The sequence below is a fragment of the Hippopotamus amphibius genome, chromosome 1 (genome assembly GCF_030028045.1).
Source record: "Hippopotamus amphibius kiboko isolate mHipAmp2 chromosome 1, mHipAmp2.hap2, whole genome shotgun sequence".
Classification (NCBI taxonomy): Eukaryota; Metazoa; Chordata; class Mammalia; order Artiodactyla; family Hippopotamidae; genus Hippopotamus; species Hippopotamus amphibius.
Window position 1 is genome coordinate 43280211 of NC_080186.1, and position 24129 is coordinate 43304339.

The 24129-nt window shown below is 44.3% G+C and overlaps 1 protein-coding gene and 1 long non-coding RNA gene across 3 annotated transcripts in view; one reads left to right on the forward strand and one right to left on the reverse strand.

The window, feature by feature from the left end:
* Positions 1 to 23725, reverse strand: part of RAB3B (RAB3B, member RAS oncogene family) — a 62421-nt gene extending 38696 nt beyond the window's left edge. Inside the window, exons 1-2 of the mRNA XM_057710646.1 lie at positions 23569 to 23725; positions 15705 to 15932 (exon numbers count right to left, since the gene is read on the reverse strand). Coding sequence (XP_057566629.1) covers positions 15705 to 15932 — 228 coding nt within the window. The 5' untranslated portion in view covers positions 23569 to 23725. The remainder of the gene's footprint in view (positions 1 to 15704; positions 15933 to 23568) is intronic.
* LOC130837937 (uncharacterized) lies at positions 12584 to 19553 on the forward strand. Of its 2 annotated transcripts, XR_009049610.1 has the most exons (4): positions 12589 to 12710; positions 14934 to 15046; positions 17767 to 17897; positions 18899 to 19553. It is a non-coding gene; the product is annotated as an uncharacterized LOC130837937 (long non-coding RNA). The 2 variants fall into 2 exon arrangements; XR_009049612.1 differs by lacking the exon at positions 14934 to 15046 and having other exon boundaries at positions 12584 to 12710.
* Positions 23726 to 24129: the final 404 nt, after the last annotated feature.

The window sequence follows — 24129 nt, forward strand, 5'->3', positions numbered from 1 at the left end:
ACCAACCCTGCAGGAGGTATTGTTAGCCTCATTGTACAGGTGAGGATATTTTACATACATGGTAGTTGCTGTTTATTGCCACAATAATCACTGGTGTGTGAAATGGAAAGGGACGCATTCTAAGTAAGAATGGCAGCTCCACCAGCCTCTGGGCCTCTAAAAGCAGGGATCGAGAGGAAGCAAGGCCCGGGACTTCCCTGGCAGTCCAGGGGTTAAGTCTCTGCACTTCCAATGCAGGGGGCGCTGGTTCAGTCCCTGGTCAGAGAACTACTCTCATATGCCACGTGGCGCAGCCAAAAAATTAAAACAACAACAATAAAAACTCATAAAAAAAACAGGAGGAAGCAAGGCCCTTATCCTTCCCCTCATGGCCCCACACAACCACTGTCTGCCCTGGTGTCATCTGCCTTGTTACAATTTGTTTTGTTGTACCTTTTATCCCTCTATTCATGTCAGTCATGGCAAAAACCTCAAGTCTTCCAGGCCATCCCTAATCACTGGACTCTGATTCCCATACAGCTCCATACATCATCTTTTCTAACCCTATCTTCTTCTCTGCCCCTGAAACCTTTCCCTGGGCCTTCCGAAACCCACAGTCGGTCATCAGGAAAATGTCATTTTCCTCAACCTCTGTTCTGGATGTTTTCTTCACCTCTCTGCTGCGATTGAAACCTGGTTCTCCTTGAGGGCATAAGTCTTCTCCCAAAGCCTCCAAATGATGGTTGCTCCTCACTCACCACCTCTGAATCTCTGGGCCAGAAAGTGGGATACATGTTATTGCTTTTCACCCCTACCTGCAGATCGTTCTCTTTCCCTCCTTCAAATAACAAAACGCCCTCCAGCTTTGGATCTCACATCATGAGATTATGCCACCCACTCATTCTTCTGCTGACCAGTGAACAGCTCCTGCTTCACTGTTACTCTCTCCATAATTCTCAGTGATTTCATAGCCACAGAGGTGAGCCTTCTCACATCTTGGACTCTCATTGCCTCAAATTCCTCTCCTCTGTGCTGCTGATCTCCACCCCTACCTCAGCCACTCACTCACAATCATGCCCTGCACTTTGTCAGAACCAACAGGAACTTCAACCTCCCACTATCAGATCGCTAGGATCTTTCTAGCTCATTCCTTCTACATTCCCAGCTGCAACAGTCTTCAACCTCTACCATCTTTTCACTGCCCTTACATCATCACCTCCTTCTCTGCCCAGCTTGAATGCTATGCCCATTTATGACAATGGCTTCTTGCACACACCCCTGACCCCCTAAGCCCTCTATTGCTTTGTCATACCCATTCAGCAAAACAATACTTCCATTAGGGCCAACTCTCTGCCTGTTCTATGACTGCATCCACAGAGCAAAACATGGTTGGAGAAAAACACACAGCCATGTTTCAAACTGGTGAATTTAAATTTATGATCACTAATTGCAAGTGGAGCCTTAATGCTAATCAGCAATCAGCTTACATTTGCCTAGTCTATTCACTTTCCCATCTTCCTCTTCTTGAATCTCTATGCCTCCTCCCCCAACCTGACTCTCAGCTGAAGACCTTGCTTCCTATTCCACCGAAAGCTTGAATCCAAGAGAGCTCCCAGCAGCACATATAGCCCCCAGCTGTGCCTGTGCCCTCCTCCTTCTGCTCTCTTAACACGGATGCACAGTCTGTGCTCCTAGCAAGGACTCACGCGCTGCTTGTGATCCCATCTCCTCTCACCAATTCAAGGATATTGTCCCAGAAACTCTCCTCTCTCTCCTAAAGCGTCAGTTTTGTGTTTTCCCTTTGTTGGTTGCTTGGTATGTTGATCTCCATTGGATTGTTCCACCAGCACACAAACATGCTGCTACTTCTCCCTTCTTAAAAAACAAAAACCAAAAACCTCTTCTGACTCACATCTGCCTTCACCTTCAGCTACCACTCACTGGTCTCTTTTCCCAAAGAGCAAAAATCCTTGAAAGTGCTAGGTATGCTTGGTGTCTCCAGGTTCTCTTCTCCCACTCTCAGCAGGCTTTCATCCCCACTATTCCAGCAAAACAGCTTGCATCAAGGTTACCAATGAACTCCCCACTGCTAGATCCAGTGGTCAATTCTCAGTCTTCATATAGACCAAGAAACAGCATTGCACACAGTTATCTTTTCTCCCTCTGGAAAGCTCTCTCTCTGTTTGGCTGCAGAGACCCCACACATTTCCTTCTCAGTTGCTTTTTTCAGTCTCCTCTGTGATTCTTCCTCATCTTCCCAACATCTTAGTGTTGGAATATCTCTGGTCTCGGTCCTTAGAATGTTTCCTATCTTCACCCCTTCCCTTGTTGATCTTGTTGGCTTCCTTTAAATACTACATCTATGCTAATGACTTGCTAATTTATATCTCCAGCCAGAGCCTCTGCCCTGACCTGCTGATTCATTTATCCAACAGCCTATTCTATATCTCTACTTGGTTATCTAACAGGCATCTCAAACTTGACATAACCAAAATTCAGTCCCCAATTGTCTCCCCAAATCCTGCTCTCCCTGAAGTCTTCCATATCTCAGTCAGAGGCATCATCAAGCTTCTGGTTGCTCGGCCCAAACATTTGGGTCCATCCTTGACTCCTCCCCTTCCTCCTCTCCCACATCCAATTCATCAGCAAATCCTGTCAACAGCATTTTCAGCGTATACACACTTTCACTACCACCACTGCTACCCCCTACTTCAAGCCACCGTCATTCCCAGCCTGGATTATTACAAATCTTAACTGATCCTCCCAGCTTCTGTCCTTTGTCAGTTTATAATTTATTCTTGAAACAGACAGAATTCTGCCTCAGAGCAGTCCTGTTAAATATTAAAATATAAGACACTAAAATGTTCTTGATTTAGTAGTAATGGTTGCACAATTTTTTGAATACTCAAAATCACTGAACTGTACACTTCAAAAGGGTGAATTTTATGATATATGAATTATATCTCAATTTTTTAAATGTTATTAAGCACAGCATGGATTGGATACTGAAATAGTAAAAGAACATTAATTGGAAAACTAGTGAAATTCAGATAAAGTCTATAGTTTAGTTAATAAAACATTATCAATTTTAATTCCTTACTTTTGACAAATGCACCACGGTTCTATAAGATGTTAATATTGGGAAATGGGTGAAGGATATATGGGAACTCTCTGTACTATCATTGGAAATTTTCTATAAATCTAAAATTATCAAAAAATAAAGTTTATTTTTAAAAAATATAAGTCAGATCATGTAATTCCGCTGCTCAAAATCCTCCCATCTCACCTGAGTAAAACTCAAAGCCTTCAAAGATTTCTTTGAGGAAACTCCATACTGTTTTCCATAGTGACTGCGCCATTTTACATTACCATCAACAGTGTACAAGGGCTCAATTTCCCCAAGTCTTTGTCAACACTTATTATCTTTTTAATTTTATAATAGCCACCCTAACATGTATGAGGAAATATCTCCTGGTTTTGATTTGTATTTCCTTGATGATGGCGCTAAGCATTTTTTCATATATTTGTTGGCCCTTTCGTATGTTTCTTTGGAGAAAAGTCTATTCAAGTCCTTTGTTACAACTACCGCATGATCTAGCAATTCTGCTTCTGGGTATGTACCCAAAAGAATTGAAAGAAGAACCTGAAAGAGGTATCTGCAATCTCATGTTGATTGCAGCATTATTCAAAATAGCCGAGATATGGAAACAACCTAAATGTCCACTGATAGATGAATGGATAAAGAAAGTGTGGTATAAACATACAACGGAATATTATTCAGCCTTAAAAGGGAAATTCTGCCATTTGTAACAACATGGATGAACCTGGAAGACATTATCCCAAGTGAAATAAGCCAATCACAGAAGGACAAATACTGCATGATTCTATGTGAGATATTTAAAATAGTCAAATAAAAGCAAAAAATAGAACAGTGGTTTCCAGGGACTGAGGGGAGGGGAAATGAGGAGTTGATCAATTGGTATAAAGTTTCAGTTACACAAGATGCGAGTTCTAGAGATCTGCTGTACAACATAGTGCCTGTAGGTAACAAAACTGTACTGTGCACTTAAAAATTTGTTAAGAGGGTAAACCTCATATTAACTGTTCTCACCACTGGGAAAAAAAAAAAAAAAGAGGGGGTGAGGGGACACAAAGAAACTTTTGGAGTTGATAAGTAAATCTGTTATCTTGATTGTGGTGATGGTTTCACAGGTATTTGCATGTGTCCAAACCCATTGAATTATATACATAAAATGTGCAGTTTTTTGTGTATCCAGTACACCTTTTGGGTTAAGAAAACCCAAAGTCTTTACAAAGGCATCCCAGGCCCTATACAATCTGGCCCTCCCCCTAACTCCAGCCTCATCTCTGACCACTCTCCTGCTCCAGCCCCACTGGCCTCCTACTATCCCTGGAATGTCCCAGGCATACCCCTGCCCCAGGGTTTCTGCACTTGCCTTTCCTTCTGCCTGGAATCCTCTTCCTCCAAATATCCCACACCTCCTTCAGGATTTTATTGAAAAGTGCCTTGCTTGGTGAATTTCACCATGACCACCTTGATTAAATTTACAAACAGCCTTCCTATCCTATCCTCCTTATCCTGCTATATTTTCCTCCAGAGTACTTATTATCACAAAACATACTATATATTTACTTATTTATTGCAAGTATCCCCCTTAAATCTAGGGGAATGTGGGATAGGGGATTCCGTTTCTTACTTTCACTGCTGTGTCTGGAGTACCTACAACAACGCTTGGTGCATACAACGTAAACATTGGTGAATGAATGAGTAAATAAATGAACAAACACATAGAAGTCTGTTGTGGCTGGAATGGCTGCAGCACATGGGACGTGGAGCAGAGCTGTGGCTGGGAGATATGGGAGGAGTCCAGTCATCTCGCAGAAAGAATATCATATTGTATAATTAGCACATGGCAACCCACCCTATTCCTTAACATATGCCCCCATCTTAGCTTATGTTGACACCCCACCTTGGTTGGAATGTCTCTATTACATTCTCTCTTGCCTCACCCTGCAATGCCTCCCACTTTCCTCCCAGAGGCCTTTCTTACCCACTCTACCCAATACTGAATTGTTTCTTCCCTGCATTTCACTGCTTTCACTCAGCACCACACATTTTATTTTATTTTATTGAGGGTTACCAATTTTATTGGTACAACCTAAAGGCAGAAGAGAGCAAGTACTTATATACAATTTACGGTAACAGAAAAAAATACTGCAGAGAGTTGTTCAAAGACCACATCTAGCTGTCTGCATCATTAATTTCCAGTGTCTCACAATTAGTAAAATACATAGCTACATATCCCTGTAAGATAAAAATACCTTTCCTGCTGAATTACACTGGAGTCAGGGCAGTAACACAAAGCTACTGACCCAGCAGCTCAAGTGTGTGCAGCAAATGTCTTAACCACTTCTTTCTCAGCTATACAATTAAACACTATACAAGGGGACTTCCCTGGTGGCGCAGTGGTTAAGAATCCACCTGCCAATGAAGGGGACACGGGTTCAATCCCTGGTCCGGGAAGATCCCACGTGCTGCAGAGCAACTAAGCCCATGAGCTACAACTACTGAGCCTGCGCTCTAGATCCACCGAGTCACAACTACTGAGCCCATGTGCTGCAACTACTGAAGCCCGAGCACCTAAAGCCTGTGCTCTGCAACAAGAGAAGCCACCACAATGAGAAGCCCGGCCACCGCAATGAAGAGTAGCCCCCACTCGCCTCAATTAGAGAAAGCCTGTGTACAGCAACGAAGACAACGCAGCCAAACAAACAAAACACAAAACAAAAAAGACTACACAAGGAGCTGTGTGGTTGGGGGCGGGGGGTGGGGAGGATCAGAACAGTATTGTGCTAGTTTAATAAAAGTAAAGCCCCAACGAAAAATTATCAGCACTGCACATTTTAGCTCTTTTTTTAAAAATTTATTTTACTTATTTACTTATTTATTTTTGGCTGCGTTTGGTCTTCATTGCTGCACGCAGCCTTTCTCTAGTTGCTGCGAGCAGGGGCTACTCTTTGTTGCAGTGCACGGGCTTCTCATTGCCATGGCTTCTTTTGTTGCAGAGCACGGGCTCTAGGCTTGTGGGCTTCAGTAGTTGTGGCTCATGGGCTCAGTAGTTGTGGCTCACGGGCTTAGTTGCTCCTCGGCATGTGAGATCTCGCTGGACCAGGGATCGAACGAATCCATGTCCCCTGCATTGGCAGGCAGATTTTTAACCACTGCACCACCAGGGAAGTCCCAGCTCTTAATGGTTTTCGGAATCATTTTCTCTCCCCAGCTAAATTCCATGTGCCATCAGGGCAGGGCTCTGCCAAAGTGGTCAGCCATCAACCACTGCAGACGCAGCTCAAGAGTCAGAACAAGAATTCAGGTGGATGTTCCTCAACTCCTAAAAAGGATGCAGAGTCTAGCTCAGATCACATTCAGACTCCCGGTTGCCACAAATCAACACTTGAGAGTAACAGAGTTGATAAGAATAAAGGCTACCAGTTAAGGATCATTCACTATGTACCAGCCACTAGGCTAAGAATTATCTTATGTTATTTTCTCAACAACACTATGTGGTTGTTACCAAAATTATCCTTATTTTAGAAAGAAGAAAGTGAAGTAAGGGAGGTAATGGAACATAAACGAGATGACAGTGGCAGAAGTGGGTTTGGAGCACAGGTTTGGCTCGCTCCAAAGGCTGCGCTCCCGACTACACTACTTCTTGAACATGTAAATCACTGCAGGGATATCAGCACACTGTTGTTGAGTCAAAAACTGAGATCAGCCTGGACCACAGAGCTGGATGAAAAGACGGAGAGCCCTGCCTCTGAGGATGTCATCATATGCCAGAGCCAACTTTCATTACCATAAAGCCACCTCCTCCATGGAGCCCTCTCTGATGCTCTCAAGCTTAGAGGGAGCACTCCCTGTCTGAACTCCCTCAAAACTTTCTGTACCTCTCTTAAGGCATCATTCATATCTGTAGCATCATTGTTATTTGTGTACATGCTATCTCTCTCTTACTTCATGGGCACCCCTCCCCCCTCACTTAGAAGTAGGGATGTTGTCTCACCAATCCCAGCAGAGGCTACCATAGCCAAGCACGAAATGGGTTCCTTGAAAGTGATTTTTCATATGTCTTTTATTTTGCTTGTAAAGATCTTCCCCAACTTTAACCTGAAATACTCCTACTCGTTTGCCAACATCCAGTTCAAATGGATGAAGCCTAAAATAACTTTCCCAGGCAGAGGTAGCAGCTCCTTTCCCTGTGTTCCCAAAGCACTTTCTTCACCCCTTTATATCATTTATATTGTATTACAACTGTTTATTTGCCCTATGATGGCAGTGCCTGGCACATAATGTGCACACAACACATGCTTATTGAATGAATAAATGTGCAAATGGCTCATGGGTCATTTCTTTTTCTCCCACACCAATCTGGGTGGAGGGAAGGCAGTGGTGGCCCCAAAGTGCAGAGGCCCCTTGAATAGCCAACCAAGATTGTTGGTTAATTCATTTGCAAGTTACAAAAGTAGACAATGCCTGCAATTCTGATTTGACCTCCCATAGTCTTTGTTGTGATTTTAAAAATCAGATTAAACCTTCCCAGCAGCTGGTTCCTACCAGCTTTGTGAAGATGAAAGTGTCAATATGTCTCTGCAGCCACACCAGGAACCTTGCTGCCTAGAGAAATCAATTCTGAATATCATAAGAGCTAAGTATGAGATGCTGTACTCAGCAAGTATTTCCATATTCCTGGAGCCACAGGGACCTGTCACAGCCCTAGTGTTCCTGTTCATCCTCCAGCCTCTTCTGTGCTGCCTATCACTCTCTCTGTGGGTCCCCATTAAGTTCCGGTGGCCAGATTTCAACTACCTGAAGGTGGCATAAGGAGCACTGGAATGAGTCCTTAGTAAAGTCCTATCTTTCTCTGGACCTCAACCACCTCACGTCTAAAATGAGACTGACATGTGACAAGCTCTAAGCTCACAGGCTTGTTGACACCTAAGAAGATGACCAGCATTCTCAGCAGGTAGTCTTCGCCTAAGACAAAGACAGTACTTGTTTCAGGGAGTTAGCAGAGGGGGCTATCATTAGAGAAGAGGGAACCTGAGTTAGAGCCTTGAAAAATGTAGAGAATTTATATCAGATCTTTTCCATGTTATTAATAGATGCTGTGGTAGTCAGAATAATGGTCCCCCAAAGATATCCATGTCTTAATCCTCAGAACCTATGAATTTGTTACCTCGCATGGCAAAAGGGACTTTGCAAGTGTGATTAAATTAAGGTTTTGAGATGGGAAGATTATCCTGGATCATTCAGGAGAGCCCAAGGTAATCATATGGGTCCTTATAAGAGAAAGGCAGGAAGGTCAGAGGGGGAAAGAAGTTGACAGAATTTACACTGCTGGCTTTGAAGATAGAGGAAGGGGCCCCTTGCAAAGGCATGCAGGCAGTGTCTAGCAGCTGGACAAGGCAAGTTAATGGATTCTGCCCTTGCCCCTAGAAGGAACACAAATTTGCCAACACCTTAACTTTTAACCCAGTGACATCCATTTTGAACTTCGGACCTCCAGATCTATAAGATAATAAATACATGCTGTTTTAAGCCACTAAATTTATGGTAATGTGTTAGAACTTTATTATTTTTTGACTGCACTGGGTCTTTGTTGCTGTGTGTGGGCTTTCTCTAGTTGTGGCGAGCGGGGGCTACTCTTCGTTGCAGTGTGAGGACTTCTCAGTGTGGTGGCTTCTCTTGTTGTGGAGCACGGGCTCTAGGCACACAGGCTTCAGTAGTTGTAGCACGTGGACTCAGGAGTTGTGGCTTGTGGGCTCTAGCACGCAGGCTCAGTAGTTGTGGTACACGGGCTTAGTTGCTCCACAGTATATGGGATCTTCCCGGACCAGGGATCAAACCCATGTCCCCTGCATTGGCAGGCAGATTCTTAACTACTGTGCTACCAGGGAAGTCCCTATGGTAATGTGTTAGAGCAGCAAAAGGAAATACATGCAGATGCCCATTAGACAGCTGACCAATCTTGTATAATAATCCACTATTATATATTCTTAAATGTATAAAGAAAAAATCAGTCTCTCTTGATGTCCCAGTTTGCTTCCCTTAACAGAACAAGAGAACTATGCTACTCATTTTATTTCACTTTTGGAGCTCAGAGGTAAATTCATTCTCACCAGTTCCTGGAGAGCAGAGAATGTGTCATATTCATATTAATTTCTCTAGCCCCATTGTCGGGCATAGTAAATATTTGTTACATGACTGCTCAAGAGCCACGATCCTCTTTAGTCTGGGTTTCTGGTATGGCCTTTCCCCACATTCCTCAGCTCCATTACATTTTATTATACTCATATTATTGGTCCTAAGATATAGGTCTTTCACATTCCCTGATTGGATATTCACCAGTTTTAATATTTATTAGTGATTCCAAAGCCATGTGGTAACCTAAATTTCATTGAGGCAGCTAAGTGGGTGGTTGGCTAGTGAGTGAACCTAGCTGACTGCCAACAACCCATTTCACCCTGGTCTTATAGTTCTCAGCTCCTGGTTATATAGGGAGTCACTCGCACCACTATGGAATTTAGGATTTCCATAAACCCCCTAAGACTCCTCCTATTTTTCCCAGATTTCATCACTCTGCCCAACCTCAGTTTGGAGCAAATGCTTACTTCTATTTCTTTAATTATAAAAAGAGCTGTTGTAGGAGGGGCCCTCTTTTCCCCCTCCATGAAGAAGACTGTCCATGGAGATAGAGGCTTCTATTATAGACCTAGGTGAAATGTTTCAAGCCTTAAGCATTAGTAAGTCTGGGCCACATGGACTTTGACCCTGGGTGCATGTTGTAGGAGCTAATGGCAGCTAGCGACTCATGTGAGCCTGTGATTGGGTCTGTACGTCTATCTGACTCCAGCGTGAAGTATTAGCCAGCTCCACTTCCCTGAAGATTTGGGCCGTGTGTTTCATCCTAGCTTTTATCACTAGAAGGCTGTCACATTACTCCCCATCTCTCCAGCTCTTGCATCTGTCTCTCAATTGGTTCCAGACTTAAGTGGGGAAGAAAAAGAGTATCATTTCTTGATCTCCCTAGAACCTTAATAAGAACTACTATTTGTTTAGTGTTTACTCCAGTCCATGCCAAGGACTATGCTGATGCTTTTACACATATTATCTTTTCAAAATCATCACCAAAGGGAATTCCCTGGCAGTCCAGTGGTTAGGACGCTGCGCTTTCACTGCCTTGGGGCCTCGGTTCAATCCTTAGTCTGGGAACTAAGATCCTGCAAGCCACACGGTGCAGCCAAAAATAAATAAATAAATGAAATAAAATAAAATAAAAATCATCACCAACACAAACAGTAGAATAAGAAAAGAAAGAGGATGGAGAAGAGCAATACCAGGACAAGCCCAGGAGCAAGGATAGTGACCTTTAAATCCTTCACAAAACACAGAGTTCTTGAACTCGCGATAGAAAAATGTTAAGCCAGCCAGTCTATTCTCCAGTCTTTATACAAGTAACCCCGGATGTATGAGGACATTCCTATCTTTAAAGTCTTCTTGACAAGAAGGTCACACACAAAAAAGCCTCACTGGTGGGAGAAGGAAGACATTCTGTCCTTCCACAGTGGAGGCCCCCACCACCGTGTCCCCTGACAGAGACCAGGCCTGGAGTGAGCTGGTGTGGTGAAGGCCATCAGCCTTTTAAACGGTGAACAGAATTGAGCCTGAACCCAGCTGCAAGCAGGGGATGAGACCTAAGTCACAGTTCAGTGATTCCTGAGCTCTGCGTCCCAGTGCTTGAGTTTGAAACAAGTTTGGGTTTTTTTTCCTTCACATCCCTTACCACAGATGAAGTTAGATATTTTTCACCCATGTACTTAGTGTCTATCTCCCCTGCTACAGTGTAAACTCCAGGAGAGCACAAAGGGTGTTTCCCCGCTGCTAGCACAATGCCTGGCACAGAAGGCATACCGGATAAATGTCTATTGAATTAATAAAAGAATGAAGTTTACTGTTTGGCTCTGCACAAGTAACTTGACATCTCTGGGCTCAACCACCCATTCTTTAAGGAGATAGCTACCTCCCTGGGTCAGAGAGAAGGTGTGAAGACACAGAGAATGATTTAAAGCACATACAGGGAGAATTCACATGGTTGACAATATCCACAGTCCTTCTGATCTACTCAAAGCTTCATAGTTCTCCTTGGGCTTTCCTTTCCACATCCTCCCTTGAACTTCACAACATCCCATGAGGCAAGAAGAGCAAGGATTATTTTCTCCTTTGATAGTTGGGGAAACAGGCCCATGGAGGGGAAGGGTTACTCCAGATTACACAACAACTGAACTGCAGGGCAGAGCCAGGACTGGAATACAGGACTCCAGAGTGGTGGGGTCAGCTCAGTCATCCCACAGACCCCCGGATTCTTCCCTTGGCCAGCACCAGACCCAATATCCCCTGCAATGGGCCCCACATGGAGGTAGTGGAAGGACCTCTCCCACATGACCTCTTCTCTTCCCACATGTCTCTAGGAGTTGCTTGGCAACAAGCACCCAAGCAGTAAGTGGCCTCTAGTCAGGTCTGTTGCTGTGGAGTTACCAGTTCTCCCTCCCTCCACACCTGTGCATGTTCTCACTCTCTCGCTCTCTATTAATGAGATTTCTCCCCAACCCTCACTTCCCTAGTAAGATTCTCTTCTCTATTCCACAATAATTAACCTCTCCAGAAACAGAGGCTGCTCTCAGGGACTTATATGGCAAGGGACCCCAGGGAGCAAGGCACTACCAATACCCTCATGATCCCCCAGAGATGACAGAAACTCCTTTTGTGAATGGTCCTGCTCAGTGATGTTCATAACCTCTTCTTTCCTCTCCACCTTCCACACTAACAATGGCTTTTTGAAATCACCTGGGAGAGATCAAATGAGCTTGAAAATTTTAATGGAACATTTCATACACTAGTGAATCCCTGGATGCTTTTCCAGCACTTCTGGAACCACAGGTGGGAAACCTTGGGAGTGAACCCAGTAACAATTTGCATGATGATCAGGAGCAGAGAAAGGACAGCATCTAACATTTATTATATTCCTAATATGTGCCAGGCACAATACTATGTTATCACATGTAGCCCCTTCCTCAACAAACCTGTGAGACCTTTACAGCTGAGGATATTATCTATTCATAGAAGTGAAGTGACTTACCAAAGCTCACACAACTTTAAAAAACCACAGAACTCCTACAGAAGAAAATACATATAAATAGATATATATATAAGAAGATACATGTTCCTCCCTCTCTATATACAATTAACTAATCATCAAATTCTGTCAATTCTAATCCTAAATCTCTCTCCTCATTTCCATCCCTTACGTCATTTTGTCATTGTCTCAGTGTTATGTACCGAATATTTGTGTGCTCCCAAAATTCATATGTTGATGCCCTAACCCCCAGTGTAGTTATGTTTGGAAATGGGGACTTGAAGGAAGTAATTAAGGTTAATTGAGGTCATAAGGGTGGGGCCCCAATCTGATAGGATTAGTGTTCTTAATAGAAGAGACGCCAGAGAGCTTGCTCACTTGTTTCCATTGTAAGCACTAAGGAAAGCCAGTGTGAGCACACAGCAAGAAGCCAGCCATCTGCAACCCAGTGGGAGCCTCTCACCAGACATCAACCCCTGCTGGCACCTTGATCTTGGACTTCCAGTCTCCAGAACTGTGAGAAAATTAATTTCTATTGTTTAAGCCAACTAGTCTGTGCTATTTTATTATGGTATCCTGAGCAGACTAATGCACTTAGCTCAGGTCCTTATGACATACCCAAACCACTAGTTTCTTTGCCTCACATCCATCTACTCCCCAAACTGAAGCCAGAAATTTTTCTAAAATGAAAATCTGACTTTGTTAAAACCCTTCTATGCTCCCCAATACCCATGGTAGTGGTCTCCAAATTTATACCTCTGTAAGAAAAAATGTAGGCACAGCATCCACAGTATTTGTATATTTACTTAGATTACATATACATATATATTACACCTACTTCTGTACACAAACAATATTAAAATACATTAAAGTGATATAAATAATATTTAAATGTTTACATTTTAATGCATTTATGAACAGTCCAGAAAATTTTATTTTTTTGCTACAGAAAAAGCACATATGCCCCACACACAAAAAACACTTTGCTAATCTTTTTTTTTTTTTTTCAGCAAAAGCAATTTGATTGACTATGTCAGATCTAATTAGACTGTCATTGATTTTACCTCAAAACATGGCTGAAAATGAACTTGTGCTCGGTGTCAGGGAAACATGGCTAGACTTGGCCATTTACTGTGCTCACTTAGGCTCACTATAATTAGTATAGTCTTCAATCAGAGGTTTCTTTGCAGGACTCTTTTAAAGCCAGATATTCATCATGGGGGGTTCATTTAAAGTTAAATGTTAGTTAAAATGAGGTAGTATAATCAATAAATCCACTTAACTAGGCACAGGAAAACTGCAAAAGCTCACAATGGGCTGAAGATGAATAAAAGAGTGAGAGAGCCACTATTGCCAATCCCTTAGATGGGCAGCATACGTCCTCCCACCCAAAGATTTTTTGAGTGTAGGATTTGTGACCATCTAATGTGGAGACCAAATGAAGATACCACGTCAACCCATACAGTAAATATTTGTAAACATTTATTTTATATTCAAAGATAAGAATAAACTCTAGTATGTTTCTTCAGCTCCCTAAGGAATAATCAGACATGTACCCTCTGGCCCATTTCAAGAACCTTCTATTTGTTGTCCAAGGTCTCCCTGACTCCCAAGCTGCCTGACAGCCTCTCCAGCAAATTTCTCTCTCAGCATCCCCTCCCTGCTTTTTCACAGCCTTGCTCCGTTTTCACTGTATTGCTCACCACACCCCAAATATCCCATGCTTTTGGCCCCCTCTGTGCACTGGCTGCAGGGAGGATGTCAGGCTACATAAATGGAAGTACTGGGCACATAACAGGTACTTAATAAATGCTTATTGATTCTCACCATGAGGTAGTTAAACTTGATCAGTGGTTCTTCAATTCTAGCCAACCTCAAAACCACCTGGAAGGCTTGTTGTAACACAGATTGTTGGACTGTACCCCAGAGTTTCTGATTCTTTGGGTCTGAGGAGGGACCTGAGACTACGCATTTCTAACAAATTCCCAGTGATACTAATGCTGCTGATCCAGAGACCACACTTCCAGAAACAATGAACTACATGGAATGCATAGCTTCTTGCATTTCTAATGGTTTATAATTCCTCAATGCTTTTAATTGAGACTAAATAAACAAAATGAACTTTTATCTCTATATATATTGATACTTAACATGATCACACATGGAAATACGGGCTCTCTAAGACCTAATGTGCACTGTTTAGAGAAAAAAGCACACACTTTAGAATCAGAAGATCTGAGTTGGAATCCCATTTTGTAGCTGTGTAGTCAACCTAAGGCAAATTAATTACTCTCTGAATATCTGTCCCATGCAGTTAATTATGAGATAATATTAATACATGGAAATAATTTGTAAAAAGAAAAGTACTGTATACAGACTACACTAATAACATATATGTACAATGTATTAATGTTGAGTGGACTGATAATAAGTAATACATGTTCTGAATACTTTAAATCACAAATTTTTAAAATTGCCAATCCCAGTGCTAATTCAGTATAGAAAAGTATATGAGGTACATGTTGCTATATCATCTCAAATATGTATAAATTTTATACACTGGTAATACTAATAATAGTAGCTGTGGTGACCAATTGCCAAAATGGTCCCCAACAATCCCCACCTCCCAAGATTCATACCCTTGTGTAGTTTCCTCCTACATTGAATCAGTGACCACTAGAATATTCTAACAAGAGATGTTGCCACTTCCTGTTGAGTTTCTTGGATCTCCTCCCCTAGGAGAAGCTAACTGCCATGCCATGAAGACACTCTGTGGAGTGAAGCAGCTCTGTGGAAAGAGCCACATGGGAAGGAATGAAGGCCTCCTGCTAAAGCCAGCGCCAGGCACCTCAGTAAGCCACCTTGGAAGGGAATCATCCAGGCCCGCTCAAGCCTTCAGATGACTGTAACCCAAGCCAACATCTGGCAGCAAGTTCATAAGAGACCATAAGCCAGAAACCAAGTCAGTCCCAAATACCTGAGCCACAGAAATTGTGTGTTAAGGAACTGTTATTTTAAGCCATCTAGTTTTGAAGTGATTACAGAGTAATAGATTATGGATACAGTAGAGAACATTTATTGTGCATTTATTATGTTCCAGAAACCATGCTAAGCACCCAACAACCCTATGATATAGATGCTCTTATAATCCCCGAAGAGGAAAGCGTGGCCCAGAGAGGTTAAGTAACTTAGTCAAGGTTCCATGATTAGTAACTGGCAGAACTGGAATCTGAATCCAAGTCTATAACTCCAAAGCCCAGATTCTTGGTTACTCACCCGCATAAGCCAAGATAAAACCTCTTGGACAGTTAAGCAGCAGAAGTAATTGAGCTCCCAGAGGAGAGCAAACTTGTATAAAACCAGCAGGGGGCAGTCCAGGGTCCAGATATACAATAGCACTGGTGCCTAATGTCATAAAACCCAAACCTTCTAAACTGGTCCCACCGCCCAGCCTTTGTATTAGCAAACGAGTGAACTCCAGGGACACTTCTGCCCAATGTGCCCACTCACCCAGATCTGCAGCTTCACTCGCTTCTCATGGCGGTAAACTGTCTTCACCTTAAAGTCGATGCCCACGGTGCTGACGAAGGCTGGGGTGAAGGTGTCGTCGGCATAGCGGAAGAGGAAGGAAGTTTTGCCAACACTGCTGTTGCCAATGATGAGCAGTTTGAACATGTAGTCAAAATTCTGGTCAGAAGCATCTTTGACTCCGGCTTTAGCATCGGTCACTGAAGCCATCTGCAAGAGAGACCTGTCGTCGCTCAGGAACACATCTCACGTGTCACTCTGAGTCACCTAACTTTTAATGGTCACACCACCATTCACACACTCACTCCCTACCCCAGCATCGCTGAGGAAACACACTACTCAGAATCACCCCCTCACTGCACCTGCCCCAAATGTTGTCTCAGGATTGGGGTGGAACCCAGCTCCTTCCATTCATTCCTTCAGCAAATATTTACTGAGCACATTGTTCTGGGTCAAGCCCTGCGCTTGGCACGGGGAATACAAATATGAATCAGACATGGTATCTGACCACTGAGTGGCCACACATTAGAGTAAAAAACTCATAAACACACAGTAACAAGGCAGTGGATATGTGGTGAGACAGAGGGAAGCCTTGGCTGAGGAAGCCCACAAGAAACACCTAACCCAACCTGGAGGCATGGTGGTCAAGGAGAGGCTCCTGTAGGAGGCAGCTCCTAAGCGGAGTTCTGAAGGGGAAAAAAAGGGCCAAAACAGTAAACGTTTGAACATTCCAGGAAAGCCCCATGTAGGGCTATCACGCCCCTGTTTCAAAAACTTTTATGACTCCTCACAGCTCTAAAGATCAAACCCAAACTGTTCAACTTGACAAAGAACCAACTGACCAAAGAATAAATTCTCTAAACTTTATCTTCCCCTAAGACTTCTCCCTACCAACCCGTGCTACTTTTATACCATATTATGCTTTACTCCAAACATGCCATGTGATTTCTTGCTTTTGTCCCTTTGGCTATGTATTCTTTCTTTCTGCCTACAACACTCTTCTCCTCCTAATAAACTCCTATTCAATCTTGTAGATCCAAGTGAAGTCTCACCTCCCCTGCGCAATGCAGAGACATGCACACCTGCCCCTGCTCCCAGAGCACTCCCACAGTACTTGTATCTTTTCAGAACTATTTACTATTCCAGCTCCTCCTTTAGACCAAGCATCTGGGACGTAATATATTTCATTTCTGCATCTCTAGCCTCTAGCACAAGTCCTAGTATATAATCATCACTCAGTAAATGTGTGCTGAATTAATAAAAGTCACATCACCACTCTGGGGCCCAATCGCATCATCTGGAAAATGGGGAGAACAATTTCTGCCCTGCTTTTCTCACAGGGCTATTATAGGACTCAGACGAGATAACAAGGAGTAAGACCTTAATAAACTGGTAAATCCCAGCAGGTGTGAACATGTCAGTATGAATCCAAATCCTTCAAAGCCTAGCTCTGTCTTTTATTTGTTCATTTTCTCATTCATTCATTCAGCGAGTATTTATTACATGCCAGACCTTCCCCAAGACCTCAGCCCTCTCAGACCTGCCACTATCCCCTCCATTCCTAGAACACTTTGGAACTGAACATCATAATCCAGCACTTGGTCCCATAGTCTTACTTGCTTTTTTATTTGTTTTTATTTTATTGTATTTCGTTGCTTCCTCTACATTTTACTAGTTGTAGGTACCCAGCTTCTCCACCTGTAGTTACTCCTGCTCAGCACTGCACATACTCAGATGGGCTGGCTGAGCCGCCAGAGGAGGATGAGAGGACAGCCCTAACATGAGATGATGTCCAGAGTGTCATCCTCTTTAGAAATTCCTGCTTTTTTCCTCAAAGGAAAAGAAAAAGAGACTGATGGATTTATCTCTCTGGGCTTCTCAGATGAGCTATAAAGACAAGAAGCTGACAAATGCAGAAGGTTAAAAGCTCACTTGAAGAAAGGCCAGCAAATATGTGGGATCATTAGCAGCCCTTAATAATACTTCCTTAAAGAGGCCACCACTAGCCTTCAGTGACCTCTGTTCTTCCTTCCTTTTCTCCCAGCTCTCAAGCCCTTATCTGAGACCCATGGCCCCATCCCTGTATCAGTCTGCCCCTTGACAAGGCTCACGAGGTGGGTGTAGAACATGCCCAGGACACTTGGAGACAGAGACACAGCATTTACATGGAAGAAGGTGAGATTGGAGGGGGGTAGCGGACTGCTCAAACTGTCTCGTAGCCCTAACTTTTCAGTTTTTCATGGTGCAAGGTGCAGAGCCCGTTTCAAGAACTGGCAAGTCAAAGGAATGATGCTTTTTTCTATCTGAAACATGAGAAGCAATCACAATAACCTCACACCATCCTCCACTCTGCTGCTAGTCGTCTTTGTTTACAAAAGAAAATCTCTCCTTTGAAAGTATATATCCATTATAAAATGTTAGGAAAAAACACAAGAACGTAAAAAAGAAAAATTTAAATTATCAGACACCCCACCCACTCAGGAACTGCCATTGTCAACATTTGAAGTATATTTCCTCCTTTATTTTTTCATGCACCAGAGTGCCATCTATTTGGAAATTATATCTAATTATTTAACTTAAAAGGTAATACACTGTAGTATACCTGGGCCTTAATATTATCAGCAAATACTTGTTAAGTACACATTATTTCCCATGAGAGAGGTGATGGTGACAATAACCGTATAACAGTTACCATTTATTGAGCGCTGTGATATTGTGATATAATGAAAGACATGTATTTGGTCTGGGTAGCTGGTTCCAAGCAGAGCTCCTAAAATCTTTGGAATCTCCAGAAGTGCAAGTGGTAAGTGTCTTGTTGTATGCTTATGAGATGACTGGTGGCTGGGGCTCCCAGACAGCCTCAGAGTTGGGGCTTGTTGCCAGAGGAACCAATCACGTGATTAGAGGGTTGGAACTTTCAGCACCATCCCCTAGTTTTGTATCCTGCTCCTTTTCACTTAACATTGTCATAAATACTTTGCTGAGACTTTAAAAATTCTTCATAAACATCATTTCAATTGACTACACTTTATTAACGCGTACATCCCATGGTTGTTTCATATGACCAATTCTTTAAAGTTATATATTTATTCTTCTGTTCTCAATTATTATAAGTTAAGTTGCAGTGAGCATTTCTTTACATAAATATTTGTTCTCTTTCTTGTTTATTTCCTTAGGAGAGATCCCTAGAAATGGAACCCCTGGTCAAAGAATAACTTCACTGAAACACAGATCTCATCCTTACCTCAATTTCCTTTATCTTATTTTATCCTCTAGATAGACCTGGGAGATGAAATTGGAAGGATAAAGATTACTATTCCCATTGGATCAAGAAGGAAACTGAGGGCCAGAAAGTATGAGGATTTGCCCAAGCCTCACAGCTAACAGCTGAGAATAGCCCTAGTACCATGAAGTAATATGGGAAAGATCAAAATCCCTGCTCTATTCCTCAGCTGAATCCTTGAGCAAGTCATATCAGCTCTCTAAGTCACAGCACTTTTACCTTAAAACAGAGAAAATACCACCTACTTCACCGAGCTATGGTACCAACAGAGTGAGCAGTCATCTTATATAAATAATCTGGCATGGTTTCTTGAGCTATGGGAGGTACTCACTAAACATTAATTAACTGGCTTCTTTAATTCACTTCCGCAGTCAAATCTTGTTCAAGTGCCCTCTCCCTGATCTGGGCTTCATGATTTGAGCTTGTTTTACAATTAACTGTCTGTCTCCCCTTCTGGATTCAGCTGAGTTTTTATCCATCCTTACAACCTGTCAACACTGAACCTAGAGTAAATCCTTGGACGTGTTACTCCTTTCAGTAAACATTTATCGAACCTTTGCCGTGTGCTAGACTATTGATGTAAATATTGTATTATTGGTTTTCATTTTTCTGATGCAGCTGTTTGCACTCTTAGATTTCTGGAATTAGATGGGATTTTACAGTGGCAGCTTTATCATAACAAAAAGCCTGGCTCCTGGTCCCAGCTTTCCCAGTGACTCAATGTATGAACTTGGACAAGTCACCTAAACTCTGAGCTTCAGTGTTCTTGTCTGTGATATGATCACATCACCTACTGCAGAAGTCTGCTGTGATATTTAAATAAGAAACTGTATATAAGGGTGCTTCATATGTACACTGTGCGGAGAAAACTACACGTGGTCTTGCATAGAATCAGTTGGAAAAGTGCTTGCCTTCACTAGCTGTGTCTTCCATAGGTGTGAGGCAAGAGTAAAAAATAGTTTCAGTTCCTGATCTGATCCGCCCCCCTTCACTCTCAGGTAAAAAAAATTGAGGCTCCACAAAGAGAAGTGATTTGTCAAAGATCACACAGCAAGTCAGTTGGAGCATCATTACTAGAATTTCTGTCATCTGATGACTCCCAGATTGGACTCGGCTTAGGGAAAATAAAAACTACAACAATTTTAAGGTGAGTGGAAAAGCATTGCCAGCACTCTGAGATCTCTTTCCAGCACTTGCCATACTGTACTGTCAACATCTGTTTATGTGCACACAGCATAGCTTTCCCAGAAGCTGGTGTGAGAACAGCTAGAGGCAGAGACGAGAGGCAGAGATGAGAGGCAGAGATGAGAGGCAGAGTCGAGAGATTCAGTTGGAAGGCAGGTTCAGATTCCCAAAGGGATCTTCTCCAGAGGGGGGCCGGGGCTACACAGACTTTCTCAGCAGAGAGGTAAAAACCACCCTAGCAGGCAGCTGCCTGAGGCAGATCTGAGCAGACAGGTCAATGCCCAGTGGTGTGTGCAGAACTGCATTTGTAAGATAAGCATCAATCAGATCTTGACTCTCTTTTGTGACAGTCACATAAATGATAGAGCTGGTAGCTCACTGTCTTCGTGACAAGCAATACAGATGAAGGCCCAGGGAAGTCATATCTGGTCCCAGGCTGGGAGAAAGAAGGAAATGGCTCCTCCAAGGGTTGGTGTGAAAAACAAATAACACTTTTAATCTGATAAGCATCTAAGGAAGAATCCAACTTCAGCCAGGAAAGAGGTGGGGTGGGGGGGTGGGGGGGAGGAGACAGCCCTAAAATCCAGCAAGAAGAGATCAACTGAATACATGCAGTGAAGAAATAAATGGATGAACTTCTCTTTTGATGAAAAGAGCACAAGATTAAGTCAGAGACACCGGGCTGAGCCGTGGCTCTCTAAGCAATTGTGTAACCTTAGGCAGATCACACCCTGGGCCTCAGTTTCCTTATCTGTAAAATGAGTTAATAAAATGACTTCTGGGCAAAGTATTGGAAGAATTAAAACTAGGACATGAGAGAGTGCTTTGTAAACCTCTTTCAATTTTTTTTTTTTTGGTCTGTGTGCTTCATGTTTTCTTTTACCAAGTAATCACGGATAGTAGAAATAGCTTGGGGTTCCAAATCAGATTAGATTCAGTTTCCAGGTCTACGATTTATTAGCTGTGAGACTTTGGCAAGAAATGTTACATGAGTAAGACACAGTTTCCTCATCTGTAAAACAAGCTTTGTTGGGAGGATTATAGTCAATGCCTGTAAAGCATCTAGATAGTATATGACATGTTGCAGGTGCTCAGTGAATGTAATTCTATCTTCCTAGTGGCAACATTTATCAGTGAGGGTAAGGAGGGAGTCAGGCAATGTGAACCTCACCCTACTACTCTATATACAACCTCTCCCTAAAGCCATACTCTGCTAACTTTTCTAATTCAACCTTTCTTTTGACTATTCACCACCAACAGCCCAGCCCAGCCCACCTCCTCACTGTGTCCCCTGATCTCTTAGAGCTACAGAAACAATACTGCAATAGTTACCATTTAGTGAGCACCTATTAAATGCCAGGCACTCTACTAGGTGTTTTCAATGCATTCTATCTTGCATACAACAGATGCTTAATAAATATTGACTTCCTTCTCCAGATTAGAAAGAGACAGCCATGGGTGTGACCACTGTCATAATGTAGGCACACCTGCATAATAACATCAGTGGTCTCTCTGTTTTGTACTGTTCTTTACAGTTTATGAAGCTATCATCATATTTGATTCGCACAACAGTTCTTGGGGGTAGATGAGAAAACTGAGGCAGGAGCATAACAACAGCTCAATTATTCATTCCATCAACATTCATTGAGCACCTACTCTGTACCAGGCCCTGTGCTGTACTCTAGGGAGATGAAGAGAAACCATAGGAGTCCCAGCCTAGAGAGAAACCATTTTAAATATCCTCTATAGGTTACTGGTGCCTCCCTTCATATCATAATCCTTAAAAAACTAGAGATTTATTTCTTGGACTGGGGATCATTTTATATTTTTGCCTTCTTCCATACTGTTTCCTCTGATAGGAACATATTTTCCTCTGCTGCTAGCTAAACCCTTCATGACCAGAAAATCTTCCCTGACCCACCATCCTCTGGCAGAATATCTTTGCTCTGGCAAACACAGCACCAGGGCTTCCCAATACCACAGACAGGGCTTTTCATGGACTTGCATTCTCTTCCTCCCTTTATGGGCGCAGAATAGGTGGGCACACAGCTGTGAGCACGCACACACACACATCCAACTCCTTTTTCTATCCCCACCCTTTTCCATCTGGATTCCAAGAAGTTGGGATGGATGGCCCTATCCTTCTCCCACTCCCATCCACACCTCTATTAGCTGCCAGAGGCTGCCACCTCGCCCTTCCTAAAAATCTCTTCCTACACTTGGACTCCAGAACAGAGTTAGCCTCTGGATGAATTTCTCTATCAACGATTCTCTTCCTGTCTCTGATCCCAGGTAGCAGTGTAATAGGGTCCAGTGTCTGTGCTCCCTCCTCAGCCTTCTGAGGAGCTAAGACACAGCTAGCACCTGGATACACTTGGGCTCCACTCTGGGCCCCCATCATGTTCGCATTCTCACACCACAACCCACACGTGGCTTTCTCCGCACCATGACCCAGCCCATCTACCACCCTAAACTCTCCAAGTTCCCCGACAGTTCCCCCACTCCCAGCTGCCAACCCCCTGCTCTATTCCAGTGCCTCTCCAGGTGCCAGCCCTAGCCAGAACTCAGGTGCCCACAGCCCATATCCAAGGCCACGACTCTCTCTCCATCAGCTCCCCACCCCCTTTCCCTGCAGCCTGGGTAGACCTAGCCTCGCCTCCCACATTCCCATTCTTCCAAGCTTCCCCCCTCCAAGGCCCACTCCTCTCCCCCACTCAGGTTACACCCCTTGCCTATACGCAGCTGGGTTCTGGCTTCACACCACACTCACGTTACCCTCTCCCCGCCCAGCAACCCCTCCTGCCCAGTGCCCCTTCCCCTCGACATCTCTCACTCCTCTCCAGCTCAAAACGACCCCCGCCCCGCAGTCCCCTTCCCTTAGCTCTTCACTTCCACGCCTCCCCTCCCTCGCTCCCCTCAATCCTCCCGCTTCGGCACCCCCTTCCCCGCCCCTCGGCTGCCCGGTACCCTCTTCCCGCACTGCCCCTCTCAGCTCCCTCCTTACATCCTCCCCGCCCCCAACGCCCCCCTCCCCCGTTTCCCCGTCGACCAGCCCTCACTGCGCTCCAGTTGCCGCTCATGCTCTCGCCCAGCCCCAGCGCCTTCTTTCTTGTTCCCCCAGTCCCGCTGCCCCTGCCTTTGGAGCTCCCCTGCGGCCCTCACAGCCGGGGTAGACCCTCCTCAGCGCCCCCTCCCCAGGCTACGCGCCCCTCCACTGCCGCGGTGCCCCTCCTTACTGGCCTCCCCTGCCCCCTTCTCCTTGGGGTCCCCTCCGCCGCCCTGTGCTCCTTCTCAACGCCCGCTCACTGTCCCTGGCGCCCCGCGCCGGGAATCGGTCCCAGATCCTCCCCGAGCCGGCTGCCCGGCCGCGCCCCTTACCTGGGACTCGGTGAGGACGAGTGGCTCGCTCCCTGGCAGCGCCGCGGAACTGCGGGACCTGGCGGCGGGCGGCAGAAGGCGCAGCGGGTTCGCGGAGCAGGGCGGTGAGGGCGCTGCTAGGCGGGTCCGGTCCCCACCGCGGCGAATTCGGGCTGAGGCCGGGCTGCAGCTGGGCTGGGCTACGGCCGTGTCCAGGCCCCACCCATGCCCCGCCCAGGGGCGGAGTCCGTATTCTTCTGGCCCCCAGCTCCGGGCAGGTGCAGGGAATCTGAGGTAGAAATCTTGGGGGCCCCGAGCTCCCCCAAATCTCGGTGACTATCGTGATTTATCTTAATTTTCACGCCTCGTTTCATAGACTGAACTTACTAGGTGATCAGAGAGCTTTGATGATAGTGTAATTGATGGTGGGTTTGTAGCTTTGCCGTTTCTGAAGCACTTCCCTGTCGTTGTATCGCTTCATTCTGACAAAAGCCTGGGGAGAGATGCAGAATCTGGACGGCTGTCTTACAGGTGGAAACGAAGCCAGAAACCTGGGCATTGACCTCTACCCTTTGCACTCCT